Raw genomic sequence first — 14469 nt, forward strand, 5'->3', positions numbered from 1 at the left:
ATAGATTGGCACATAGCTCTGTTTTTCGTCAAGTTTCTTTTCTAATTCCGACACTCTCGTAATTACTTGGCAAGTGGTTGTCGCAAGCGTTTCTACTTCCCTTTTTTTCTCTTCGCAGGTATTAGCTTGCTTCGTCATTTTCGTATCTACTTCGGATACTAAAGCCTTTAAAGTTTCCACCTTCTTTTGATCCTCTTTTTCCACTAATTGAATTTGTTCCGTCACCTTATTCTCGATGATCGGAGCAACTGATTCTCCTACACTTTTCTCGATTCTGCTAATTTCGGAATAAAAACGAGTATTTATGCTCGCAATTTCCGCCTGAACGCCTATCATTTCCTGTTTAACATTACCGATTTCGGTATTAATCACAACAATATCTTCTTTGATTTTATCAACTTTTGTGTTAACAACTCCAACATTGTTGTTAACAACATTAATAGCTTCGTTCTGATTGTCTAGCTTTCGTTCAATTTTTTCAAACTGAGCTTCTTGCTTGGCAGCCTGAGCTTCTTGCTTGGCAGCCTGAGCTTCTTGCTTGGCAGCCTGAGCTTCTTGCTTGGCAGCCTGATCGTCTTGCTTGGCAGACAAAGCTTTAATTTCGTTAATCAAAACATTCAATAAATCAGTTAAATTCCCGGAAACTACCGGTTTTACTTCCGTAGCGGCTTCCTCTTTAATTGTCCCCCCCCGTATTCGTCATCTAGGGATTCAGATTTGATTTTCACTTCCGATTCCCAAACATTTTCTAAAGTTTTGAATTCCATTTCTGCTCTTTGTTGTGTTTCGGCGCTCGCGTCTTTCATGCTAGCCGCCTGCCCGTGAACAATGGGTACCGCGGTGCGCGTTTCCCACTGTTCGACCGATTGTTCCGTATCCAAGTCTACCAAATTTTGGCAATTGTTGCCTTTACTCATTTTAATAATTTTCAATATAAATGCCAAATCTCAAATATAATTAGGATTACTCCCACTACTTATTCTCGCTGACGTAACGGCCTGTACGTAATCAGTACTTTGTTACGAGATTTGCAACATACAAAATTCGTGTCCAGAAGAACCTCAAATCCGAAGATTGTCCTGTCACCAGGTCGCCACGTGTAACCTCCCCCTCACTTATCGACCTTAATGACAGTGAAAAATTAAACCGCGTGTACCTAATGGAAATTTGGGAAAAGCAATCGTCACCGAAGTTAATCAGTCGGTAAAGAGGGAGGAAAGGGTTACATCTAAATGAAAGGAAAAATGCAATTGAAACTGGTGGAAATTAATTTTGAAAAGGGGTAAAGTTAATAAAGAAAGTAAATGTGCGGCCGTTACGTTAACAATTAACTAGCGGTAATGAGATATTTGAGATTTGGGGGAAATCACGGTCGCCAGTCCTGAGGACAATTACTATAGTAACTGAAAAAGAAAGGTTATTACACATATAATTAGCACTAGAAACGTGGCAACTGACGGTTGACACGTGTAGCGTCAAAACTGAAAGTTTGTCAGAAGTAATAAATTTCGCTACACTCTGACTTAATTCAGCAAAAAGAATTAATAAAACCGGAAAATCGAAAGTTAATTTAGTGACTGAAGTTAATAGTGAGCTTTCTTTCTGAAGCACATCGAAATCCAGTAAAATATGGTTAGTCTTGGACTACCTCAACAATCATTTCAAAAGCAACTTGACTCTACGCAATTTAGAAACAAGAGATTTAACTTTGAACTTGAATTAAATGATTCTGAACAATGAACAATAGTAAAATTTAGTACGTACCAAGCTGAGCTGCAGTCACAGGTAAGCTAAAATATGCTAACAAAACTCGCACTCTTAATTTGTGCTCGTGTAACCTAAATATTGTAGCCAGCTATGAATACTTTAACTGAACTTTGAAATTAAAGCAGTGAAATCTAATTATTATATTTTAATGCTGGCGTTTGAATTTCAACGACACTCGGGTTCATTTCGGAAAAGGAAGGGACCCTGCTTGGCAATGCAATTGGGACAATCAGCAACAAAGGTTCATGCTAAGTTGCTGTAATTTTGCGAGGCAAATGGAACAATTTGAAAAGCTGAGGTCTGCCATACAGTTCTGAAACTTTACGTGCTTTTAGTCTTCCTTGTTGGTTGATTGAAGGTTTGAAGCCGTCGATCGAGGAGGTGGCGACAGTCACTCATTGTCGGCCGTCGCTGTTGCAGAAGCTGGATGCTGGCGCGCCTTCTTCTCGACACGGTCACCAGGCGAAACGGGCTCTTGATGTCCGCCAGCTAATGGTTCCCGTCCGCGACACCATGTCAGAAACTATCATCGCAAGTCGAGCGCAATTACATGCTGCTGAACCCGGAAAGCGCGGCAACTCGCGGGAGCGTCACACAACACCTCCTCCACTCGCTACTCCAGCCAGACTCCCTCTCATGCTCTGCCCGCGCTCCACGCGGTAGAGTTAACACTCCCAAAGATCCTACACACTTTGATTCTTCACACGACCTATCGATGTAATCGTTCGATAGCAGTTTTCCCTAGGCAAGACCCAGCGTAAAAATACAAATAATATTTACGAAACAAACCAATTATACATCGACATAAATGCATAAATATATATATACAAATAGTAAAACAAGTACAATATGTAAAGACACAGAAATGTCATATATTCAGTCAACAAAAATAAGCAAAACAAATTTATAGTACAATAGATGGAAATAGGAGGATATGCATTTCCGGCGTTACAATATCATTTCCTACGTGGACAGAATCACTGCCGGATGTGAGCTAGCAACCGGAGAACAAGTGCATTTAGAGTCTTGCAACAAACTATACATACAATTTCAGAAACCTTACGAAACTTTTTCTATCTGAAGTACCGAACAAAATGATGAAAGGAAATAAAAGTCTGTCGCTTACTACACTACTGGATATTAAAATTGCTACACCACGAAAATAACGTGCTACAGACGGGAAATTTAACCGACAGGAAGAAGATGTTGTGATATCCAAATGATTAGCATTTCAGAGCATTCACACAAGGTTGGCGCCGGTGGCGACACCTACAACGTGCTGACATGAGGAAAGTTTCCAACCGATTTCTCATACACAAACAGCAGTTGACCGGCGTTGCCTGGTGAAACATTGTTGTGATGCCTCGTATAAGGAGGAGAAATGCGTAATATCACGTTTCCGACTTTCATAAAGGTCAGATTGTAGCCTATCGCGATTGCGGTTCATCGTATCGCAACATTGCTGCTCGCGTTGGTCGAGATCCAATTACTGTTTGCAGAATATGGAATCGGTGGGTTCAGGAGGGTAATACGGAACGCCGTGCTGGATCCCAACGGCCTCGTATCACTAGCAGACGAGATGACAGGCATCTTATCCGCATGACTGTAACGGATCGTGCAGCCACGTCTCGATCCCTGAATCAACAGATGGCGACGTTTGCAGGACAACAACCATCTGCACGAACAGTTCGACGACGTTTGCAGCAGCATGGACTGTCAGCTCGGAGGCCATGGCTGCGGTTACCCTTGACGCTGCGTCACAGACAGGAGCGCTTGCGATGGTGTACTCAACGACGAACCTGGGTGCACGAACGGCAAAACGTCATATTTTCGGATGAATCCAGGTTTTGTTTACAGCATCATGATGGTCGCAACCGTGTTTGGCGACATCGTGGTGAACGCACATTGGAAGCGTGCATTCGTCAACGCCATACTGGCGTATCACCTGGCGTGATGGTATGGGGTGCCATTGGTAACACGTCTCGGTCACCTCTTGTTCGCATTGACGGCACTTTGAACAGTGGACGTTACATTTCAGATGTGTTACGACCCGTGGCTCTACCCTTCATTCGATCTCTGCGAAACCCTACATTTCAGCAGGATAATGTACGACCGCATGTTGCACGTCCGGTACGGGCCTTTCTGGATGCAGAAAATGTTCGACTGCTGCCCTGGCCAGCACATTCTCCAGATCTCCCACCAACTGAAAACGTCTGGTCAATGGTGGTCGAGCAAATGGCTCGTCACAATACGCCAGTCACTGCTCTTGATGCACTGTGGTATCGTGTTGAAGCCGCATGGGCCGCTGTTCCTCTACACGCCATCCAAGCTCTGTTTTATTCAATGCCCTGGCGCATCAAGCCCATTATTACGTCCAGAGGTGGTTGTTCTGGGTACTGATTTGCGTGAAAATGTAATCACATGTCAGTTCTAGTATAATACATTTGTCCAGTGAATACCCGTTTATCATCTGCATTTCTTCTTACTGTAGCAATTTTAATGAACAGTAGTGTACATTTTCTGCGTTAAAGCAGTAAAAACTGCCATTTGAAACACCACGTTTTAATTTATTAGTTCTTTACTACTAAATGTGTCCGTGGTACATTCTGCAAACAGTATTCACATATACCACTGGATGTACCAGAAAAATTATATTATTTTTCGAGGGAAGACACGACGTCATAAAAACGCGTGAAAACCTACTGCGTAATGCAAGACTTTTTAATAAGTTAGTTCGTTGCTACTAATTCTATCGCAACACTTTTCACAGACAATATCCACATTTATCGTTGAACTTACCTACAGAGTTATTATATCTTCTGACGACACACAGTTCTGGAGATACGACGTCAAATACTCAGATGCGAGGAAAAACCTGCCGCATCATGCATGACATTTTAATTAATTTTTTAGTTTTTAACTCTGTTCGCAGCACAATTTCCAGACAGAGTCCCACATATGCCGCTGAATGTACTTAGAAAACGGATCACTGCACGACATATGCATCTGGAGATACGAACTGACACACACTGAGATGCGTGAAATACTGCCGCATGACGTTATAATTTCTTACTGCCTTACTACTAATTCTCTTCACAACACACCACGCAGATAGTAGGCACATATGAGACGGGATGTGACTGCAAAATGATTCAATTACACAGCACATTGTTCAGGAGATACGATCTCATAAACACTAAGCTGCGTGAAAATGCGACTGCAGGGCGAAATTCGCTAGACGTACAGGTAAAGTGTGTGTACAAATAGGTGTGAAATATGTTAAATATGTGTGTAACATATCCGACATGTGCGTATGCGAGAAAAAGTCGCGGTTAAGAAGTCCAACCTAAACCTCTGGAACTATTCAAATCAAATTTGGTACACACGTTAGTTACAATTTGGGAAGAAATACTGCAGGGATAAGAACCACCACCCTTCTGTTGTGGCGAGTGTGATTACTTGCAAAGAGGTAGGAGGACGAGGAGATGGGCAGAGATAGGGAAGAGGGAAATGTACAGTGAGAGGGAAGAGGAAGAAATGGACAGAAAGGGGAGGAGAGGAGATGAACAGGTAGCAGGAGGTGAACAGAGAGGGGAAGCAGATGGGCAGATGAAGAGGGAGGAGGAGACTGATAAAGAGAGGGGGAGGAGAACTTGAGCTGACAAAAACTAATTAGACGCCTCGAATGTATGAATTCAGAAACATCTGCTCTGTATGTACTTGTTGATTTAGAAGATACAAGCATTAGGAAATTAATAATCTATGTATACTTCCTTTCAGCGATATCGTACTAATTAATCTTCTGCGTCTTTTCCACATCGATGCAAATATTAATTGCATAAAAATGTGATCAAAGGATAATATCTTGTGTCCATCCTTGTTCACTGCAGAGACAACTATTAAAAAAAACTGGGTGCACTAACAACATCCTACCAAGAGATTTAAAGTTCCTGGCAGATTAAAACTGTGTGTCGGACCTGTAACGCGCCCGGGGGTACAAATGTAGGCGGGGGACCCTTAAACTGTTTGTCGTTTCTGAACCGTGCACCCTGTCCACTCCACGTACCTGGTAATCCCGCGGCGGCCGTACTGTTCTGCTCCATACTGCTGCTGGCTCTGAGCACTATGCGACTTAACTTCTGAGGTCATCAGTCGTGTAGAACTTAGAACTAATTAAACCTAAGTAACCTAAGGACATCACACACATCCATTCCCGAGGCAGGATTCGAACCTGCGACCGTAGCGGTCGCTCGGCTCCAGACTGTAGCGCCTAGAACCGCACGGCCACTCCGGCCGGCATCCATACTGCTGCTGGCTTGCCTCAAATTATCTACCAAAATATGCAAGCGGGTTTAGGGAAGCCACTCAACGTCAAAGCACAACACTGTTCAACGTCTGGTATGAACAACTATATTCTGAGACGATAAGAAATCACAGGTTGCACTGTTTACACTCTTAAGTCGTAAATGTTTATCCCAATGAACACTCTTGACGATTATCTGTCCATAATATCACTTTGATTAGCGTACGCGTAACCGACACGACACGGGTGATTGTTGATGATGCGGAAGTCCAATGATCGCACGAATGTTCTTACGCTCGCCACGCATACACAGATTTATCTTGGTACCAGTCCTCCTTGAGATTAGTAATGATATAAAACTGTTCGCAAAGTTAATTTTTCACTTCTCAGTTCTCACTTGTACGAGCGTGCGCGTAACCGTCGCGACGCGGCTGATTGTTGATAATGCGGAAACGCGATGACCGAACGCACGTCCTCACGCTCGCTACAAGACACTGGCACTTGACTGCACTCTTTTATGGTAACTAATTTTTACTGATTCACATTGGTTCATTCCGGGAGAGCGAACACGGCGCGGATGATCGATGCTGTGCGACACGCAACGAGGGGATACATAAATACGTTATTGACAACACTGCTCATTTTCAATTACTTCTTGACGCACTTTCCTCTGAACCATTATCATATATCATCACTTTACTGTAACAGCACTTGTAGCAACACTTCAACTTCCATACTAACAATGCCTCTCACATGCAGAGCTACACACTATACAAGATCACAGTTTCGTGTCCCGCGCTCGACTCTGCAAACGTACTGCCCGTAAAGATACTCCACAACTAAGCCAGCGATATGACATTACGCTTACAGACCGATACTCGAACTCGAGACCTTTGCCTTTTGCGGACAAGTGCTCTGCTAACTGAGCTACCCAACCACGACTCACGACCCGTCCTCTAAGCTTCAATTCCGCCAGTACCTCGTCTCCTACTTTCCAAACTTCACAGAAGCTCTTCTGCGATCCTTGGAGAACTATTACTACTGGGAGAAAGGGTATTGCGGAGACATGGCTTAGCCACAGCCTGGAGATATTTTCAGAATGAGATTTTTGCTCTGCAGGAGGATTAAAACTGTGTGACGGACCGAGACTCCAACTCGAGACCTTTGCCTTTCGCGGGCAAGTGCTCTACCAACGGCGCTACGAAAGCACGACGCACGACCCGTCCTCACAGCTCAGTTGGTAGAGCACTTGCCCGCGAAAGGCAAAGTTCCCGAGCTCGAGTCTCGGTCCATCACACAGTTTTAATCCTCCAGTAAGTTTCATATCAGCGCACTTTCCGCTGCAGAGTTAAAATCTTTTTCTGGCAACATTTACTGTGTTAACAAGATTGTGGTGTAGAATCAGGTAGAATTGCAGAATCATTGTAGCACCCTTATAGATATTACTAAGGACGACGTGTTAGGTTATGCACAGCTTAACATTACTCAGTCACAGATAGGTTAAAATTTTTAGCCGTAAAATATTTACCCAAATACTTTGTGAACTGATAGTCCGTGTGGATAATGTGAGTTTTAAAAACGCATTGAAAATATTTCTGTTTCTCGTCTTCTATCCTACAGGTAAGTTCCTCAGTAAACAATATCTGCATGGTGATGGACCGAATTTATCTAATTTATTGTAAACTAAAAATTAAAATAGCTGTATCTGGCTATCTAATGGCTACCATGTAACCACGTTTTCGCTCGGACATACTGACATATTCTACGTCGTTTGTCGTGAATACGATATGTGCATTTTACTACACACGTTTTTGTACTCCTAGTATATGAAGATTTGGCCCATGAAGAATGAACTCGGAAACTTTTCTTTAGTAAAATATCAAAAAATTCAATCATTAAATGATGTGGCCTCTTAGAGTTGTGAATTCAGGTAGGCTTTCAGCAGTCTTCTCCAAGTGGGACGGTCTTGGGCAGTTCTCTGCCAGGTGTTACCAGCGATCTTCTTGATGTCTTTGTCCCATCTGTCTGGTGGTCTGCCTCTAGGCCTCCGGTGCTCTCTCGGATTCCACTCCGGCACTAGCTTCGTCCATCTGTTGTCTTTTCTTCTTGCGACGTGGCCAGCCCACTGCCATTTCAAGGAACCTGCTGTCTCTAGGATGTCATTAACCTTCGTCATAGACCGGATGTGATCTGCCCTTTTCCTATCCTTTCTTGTATAGCCCAGCATTGATCTCTCCATAGCTCTCTGTGCTGTCCTAAGTTTCCCTTTTGTAAATGAGTTCAGTGTCCATGTCTCGCAACCATCAGTCATCAAAGGAAGAATGCATTGATCAAATATTGCTTTCTTCCGATTTACTGGCATTTTTTATCTTAATACTGCTGAATTCTTCCCAAATGCTTGCCAGTCAAGCTTGATGCGTCGATAGATTTCTGGCCTTATGTCTCCCTTCATATTTATAATCTGGCCAAGGTAGACATATTCACTGACCTCTTATAACAGACTGTTCGTGACTTTCACGTCTCCAGCTGGGACCCATTTGTTGGTCATTACATTTTTTTTGGAAAGGTTTATGTTCAAGCTAACCAGCTGACATTCCGATACCAGATCTGTAACTAAGTTTTGGAGTTCTGCGAAGTCTTTGGCCAGTAAGGCAATATCATCAGCAAATCTCAAGTTGGTAAGCCTTCTTCCATTAATTCTAATTCCCTTACCTTCCCAGCTCAGCTATGACATAGTCATTTCCAATACAGCAGAGAACAGTTTTGGGGAGATGGGTTCGCCTTGCTTGACACCCCTCGTGACGCGGAATTCTTGAGTTGATTCGCCGATGTTAACATAAGCTGAAGAGTTCTCGTAGATTTTCCTGAGCACTTCAATGTATGCTGCTCCCACTCCTTGCTCACTCAATGCTTGGAGGACAGCTGCATGGCTAACGGAGTCAAATGCCTTTTCAAAGTCAACAAACGCAATGCAGAGAGTCAGTTGGTATTCATTCGCTCTGCTTATCACTTCACTAACGGTCAGAATGTGGTCAATAGTGCTAAAGTTGCTTCGAAATCCTTCTTGTTCTATAGATTGGGCAGAGTCTAGGGTGGAACTAATTCGGTTTAAGAAGATCTTTGTGAAAATTTTGTACAAAATTGAGAGCAAGCTGATGGGACGGTAGTTTTTAATATTGTGAATACTTCCTTTCTTTTGTATCAAAATATATATTACGTCTTACCTAGTTCTCGCACCTTCTAACTAGTCCTCTTGGGAGCGGGTAGGCTTTTCACGATGTTTATGCCTCGATTGATATGCAACCTTGAGTATTTGTTTAGGTGTGTATTACCTTGTGCGACCCGCTTCAATTTCACCCGCTGTATCAGATCTTCACCCTTCAGCTTCATTTTCATCTTGAGGATTAGTACGGTGTGCCGGAAGTGATTCTCATATAGTTCTTAATAAAAAAAATGCTAAAAATGTAGGTCGTATGCGGTCAAGTGTTGTCATGGAGGATAACCCTGTAATTCGTACGCCACTTCTGTGGACGTTTCCTCTTCGTGTCGTCCTTCTGACGTATTTGGAGACCTTCATACAATTCCATACTGATCACATAACCAGGAGGGACTAGCACCTTATGAACAAAAACATTCAGTCAGTAAGAATGGAAGCAGATCAAAAAGAACTTAATGTTATTCTTGACTTGTCGAGTTTATACTGGCCGAGGTGAAGAAGGATTATTTGATTGCCACGATTTCTGCTAGGGGTTAGGGTTACAGTTATAAAGCAAACTTTCGTCCTCAGTGACAAACTTTGAAAAAAGAAACTGGGTCGTCTTGAAGCAGTAGTCTAAGTTCGCTGCAGCCTTTTGTGCGATGTTGAGTCTGACCGTCATGGACGAGTCGTGACACAGACTTCACCACAGTCCTACACGTGTTCCGTTCTTCTGATAGAAAGTTCAAGTTCAAGTGGTTCAAATGGCTCTGAGCATTATGCGACTTAACTTCTGAGGTCATCAGTCGCCTAGAACTTAGAACTACTTAAACGTAACTAACCTAAGGACATCACACACATCCATGCCCGAGGCAGGATTCGAACCTGCGACCGTAGCGGTCGCTCGGTTCCAGATTGTAGCGCCTAGAACCGGATAGAAAGTTCACTTGCATATCCTACTCTCAAGGCGTTGCGCAGGTCTTCGATAATCAATCTACGACTTTAAACAATCGGATCCCTCACTCTCCGAATACTTTCTTGTTTCATTCCAGCTGATGGAAGAGCATAATCAGTTGGTGTACGGTCGTTTCTGGAACTCGGATACCAGTTTAGGTCTGCACCTGACATAAATCGTATTGAAAGACTGGCTTCAACGTTTGGTGTGTTCCAAGAACGATTTTTCCAAGTGTAAACAGTGCTTTATAGCAATACGATACTCTTTCACCTCAAATTTCACAAAACTGGAAATTCAAGGAAACATGACAGTGGAAATATATCAACAACAACTAAGCAAACCACTTAGCTGGCATCGAATTTTCAGACTGGTTGAAAATAGAAGTTCGGGAGTCACCTTAGGGACATTTAGCATAAACATATCGAATTGGGCGGAGAATCCTAATTTCAGGTACTTTCGCATACCACCTCGTATGGGTTTGAAGCTTACGTTATAGACAATGTCCAATATTATTTTGCGAAAACATAATGGTAAGAGTTACAACCACTTCAGTAAATACCACAACTGCCCACATTTCCCACAATCTCATAGTATACGGGAGCGTAGCTCTGGTTCCAGAAGTCCTGCCACAGATGACCGCGATCATTAGCTATTCAGGGACACTCACTTTACCTTTATCTTCTTCCCAGATTCTTCCGCATTCGAAGAAAGAGATTATCGGCGCGATGCTGGCCTTTATGCTTCCAAGACTCGGGGCTGTACTGAGAGTGAAATACTTCAGTTCCACGGTGGCGGAGTTCTTCGACCGTATAGTCCTGGAAACGATGGATTACAGAAAGAAGAACAACATTCGTCGGGAGGATCTGGTACATTTTATGATGGAACTGAAAGATCAAGGTTTCACGTCTGAGGAAAGCTGCGAAAAAATAGGTAAGTAGTTAAGATATTTTAAGAGGGACAGATGAGCGTAAGTAAACAGGTTACACAAGGCGATCGAAAATGGAAATGAATTCTGTACAATCAGAGTTGTTACGTATCAGTTAGCACAAAATTTCATATCAACGTATTTCCGGAAATGGAAGGCTGCTTTCGACGAAGCTGTTAATAATGCAGTAGATGTAGTACAATTTTCATAACTGTTACATTTACTTCTTAAGGATTTTTGCACAACATATTGCGTACTAACTTGAATGATATTCTAGTAGCAGCCTGTCGATGCTTGTTGCGTATGCATGATGGTGCTCCCGTGAATTTCAGTGTGGGTACACTAGCGTACCTTACTGCGCACAAGGCAGGTCACTGAATACGTAGAGGTGGACTACTAACTACCTGACAACTACGTGCACCATACCTAACGTCCAGACACTCGGTGACAACTGGACACCTCGTTTCAAAGCGAGCAGTCCGTAATACAGTATGATTTTGGATCCATTTATCAGAACGTATATATGAACACTGTTTTCGCGTCTTTACGTATTGTTTTGCTTGCTATGTATGGTACATGGTACATCAGACTGCTAACGGGACTTTATGTCACTCACGTAAAGCAAGTATCAGTTAATCTCAGTTTTCCAGTAAGGCACAAACTTCTTTCCACGCCATGAGATGCACAAAATTTGTGAACGTTAACTCTCGTCATTTACTGAGAAAAATGAATTTTTCCATAGCGTAAAAGCTATGTTTCGTATATAAATGCAACAACCAAACTATAATATTCTATATGGTATGTAACTTCTTGAAATAATTATCTTCTCAAATAATGCTAAAGGCTGGCTCACGTTGAGAATAACACATTCACATCAGGCCTGAGAAATATTCTCGCTTGAACCTTGATCTGCTCGCCTTTCAGACGCCACTTATGGTATGTGCATAGCACCTTAATATACCTTTTGCTGTGGGGTTAATGGCAGAATTGATATTACCTTCTTTTAGTTTATCCCTTAGGTCACATTCATATTCCTCATTCTGGAATTTCCTGTCGTGAGGCTTTCACTTTGAGAACAAAATAAAATATTGTCAGAAATGCCGTATAAATAGCGTAAAATTCTGTCGACTGTCAGTTGCTCCTACGTGAATGAAATGTGGGCTGATAGATCAGACATATAAAATACAAGGGACACCGCATTAAAGCCCAGAGGACCATACCTTGAGATCTGATCGCCATGTCATTCTCTTCCTTTCGCCGTCATTACGATGCGGCTTGGACGGATGTGGGCTAAGCACGCCGCTCTTCCGGTCGTTGTTAGCTCTCCATATCTTGGAGCTGCTACAGTGCGTCCGCGAAGTCTTCCCGCGGCGGCGAGCTCGGCGTATCTCTCCTTGCGGGCCGCGTAAGGTTGGCAGCACGTTCATATCACTGTATAAGCTGCAGCCCGGAATTCACTGCTAGTGGATGCAGCTATGTTGGGAGTCGGGATGAAACATTATTAGAATTAAAACAACGAAATTAATCAATTATATTAATTGCAGTTGAATTCACTGTACTCAATAATACACCACTGGCCATTAAAATTGCTACACCAAGAAGAAATGAAGATGATAAACGCGTATTCATTGGACAAATATACTAGAACTGACGTGTGATTACATTTTCACGCAATTTGGGTGCATAGGACCTGAGAAATCAGCACCCAGAACAACCACTTCTGGCCGTAATAACGGCCATGATACGCCTGGGCATTGAGTCAAAGCTTGGATGACGTGTACAGGTACAGCTGCCCATGCAGCTTAAACACCATACGACAGTTCATCAAGACTACTGACTGGCGTATTATGACAAGCCAGTTGCTCGGCCGCCATTGACCAGACGTTTTCAATTGGTGAGAGATCTGGAGAATGTGCAGGCCGGGGCAGCAGTCGAACATTAACTGCATCCAGAAAGGCCCGTACAGGACGTGCAACATGCGGTCGTGCATTATCCTGCTGAAATGAAGGGTTTCGCAGAGATCAAATGAAGGGTAGAGCCACGGGTCGTAACACATCTGAAATGTAACGACCACTGTTCAAAGTGCCGTCAATGCGAACAAGAGGTGACAGAGACGTGTAACCAATGGCACCCCATACCACACGCCGGGTGACACGCCAGTATGGCGATGACGAATACACGCTTCCAATGTGCGCTCACCGCGATGTCACCAAACACGGATGCGACCATCATGATGCTGTAAACAGAACCTGCATTCATCTGAAAAAAATGGCGTTTTGCCATTAGTACACCCAGGTTCGTCGTTGAGTACACCATCGCAGGCGCTGCTGTCTGTGATGCAGCGTCAAGGATAACCGCAGCCGTGGTCTCCGAGCTGACAGTCCATGCTGCTGCAAACGTCGTCGAACTGTTCGTGCAGATGGTTGTTGTCTTGCAAACGTCGCCATCTGTTGACTCAGGGATCGAGACGTGACTGCACGATCCGTTACAGCCATGCGGATAAGATGTCTGTCATCTAGACAGCTAGTGATACGAGGCCGTTGGGATCCAGCACGGCGTTCCGTATTACCCTCCTGAACCCACCGATTCCATATTCTGCTAACAGTCATTGGATCTCTACCAACGCGAGCACCGATGTCGCGATACGATAAACCGCAATCGCGATAGGCTACAATCCGACTTTTATGAAAGTCGGAAACGTGATGGTACGCATTTCTCCTCCTTATACGAGGCATCACAACAACGTTTCACCAGGCATCGCAGGTGAACTGCTGTTTGTGTATGAGAAATCAGTTGGAAACTTTCCTCATGTCAGCACGTTGTAGGTGTCGCCACCGGCGCCAACCTTGTGTCAAAGCTCTGAAAAGCTAATCATTTGCATATCACAGCATCTTCTTCCTGTCGGTTAAATTTCGCGTCTTTAGCACGTCATCTTCGTGGTGTAGCAATTTTCATGGCCAGTAGTGTATTACAGCAGGTGCTGGAAATATTTTCCTCTTTCTTGAATGCTTAGTTTAACCCGTTTATGTTTGTTTGCGAACACCTTTACCAATACTCATCGTCTAATCGAATTCAGATAATCACTTATCGCTTTCTTCAATTCATCTGTTTACCAATACTCATCGTCTAATCGAATTCAGATAATCACTTATCGCTTTCTTCAATTCATCTGTTGTCTTTGGGTTATTTTGATGCACACATGTTTTAGACGCTCCCAAAGAAAGTAGTCGGGCGGAGACGGATTCGGTGAGCGCGGAGGACAGAGACCTTTCACAATTACTTTTTCTCCAAAGATTTCATCTAAACATAGTACGCACTGATAT

The 14469-nt window shown here is 43.3% G+C and overlaps 1 protein-coding gene across 1 annotated transcript in view; it reads left to right on the forward strand.

Annotated features, from left to right (window-relative positions):
* Positions 1-14469, forward strand: part of LOC124804789 (probable cytochrome P450 6a13) — a 137655-nt gene that overhangs the window by 95550 nt on the left and 27636 nt on the right. Inside the window, exon 3 of the mRNA XM_047265117.1 lies at positions 10911-11151. Within this exon, the coding sequence (XP_047121073.1) occupies positions 10911-11151 (241 nt within the window). The remainder of the gene's footprint in view (positions 1-10910; positions 11152-14469) is intronic.

The sequence above is a fragment of the Schistocerca piceifrons genome, chromosome 7 (assembly GCF_021461385.2).
Source record: "Schistocerca piceifrons isolate TAMUIC-IGC-003096 chromosome 7, iqSchPice1.1, whole genome shotgun sequence".
Lineage (NCBI taxonomy): Eukaryota > Metazoa > Arthropoda > Insecta > Orthoptera > Acrididae > Schistocerca > Schistocerca piceifrons.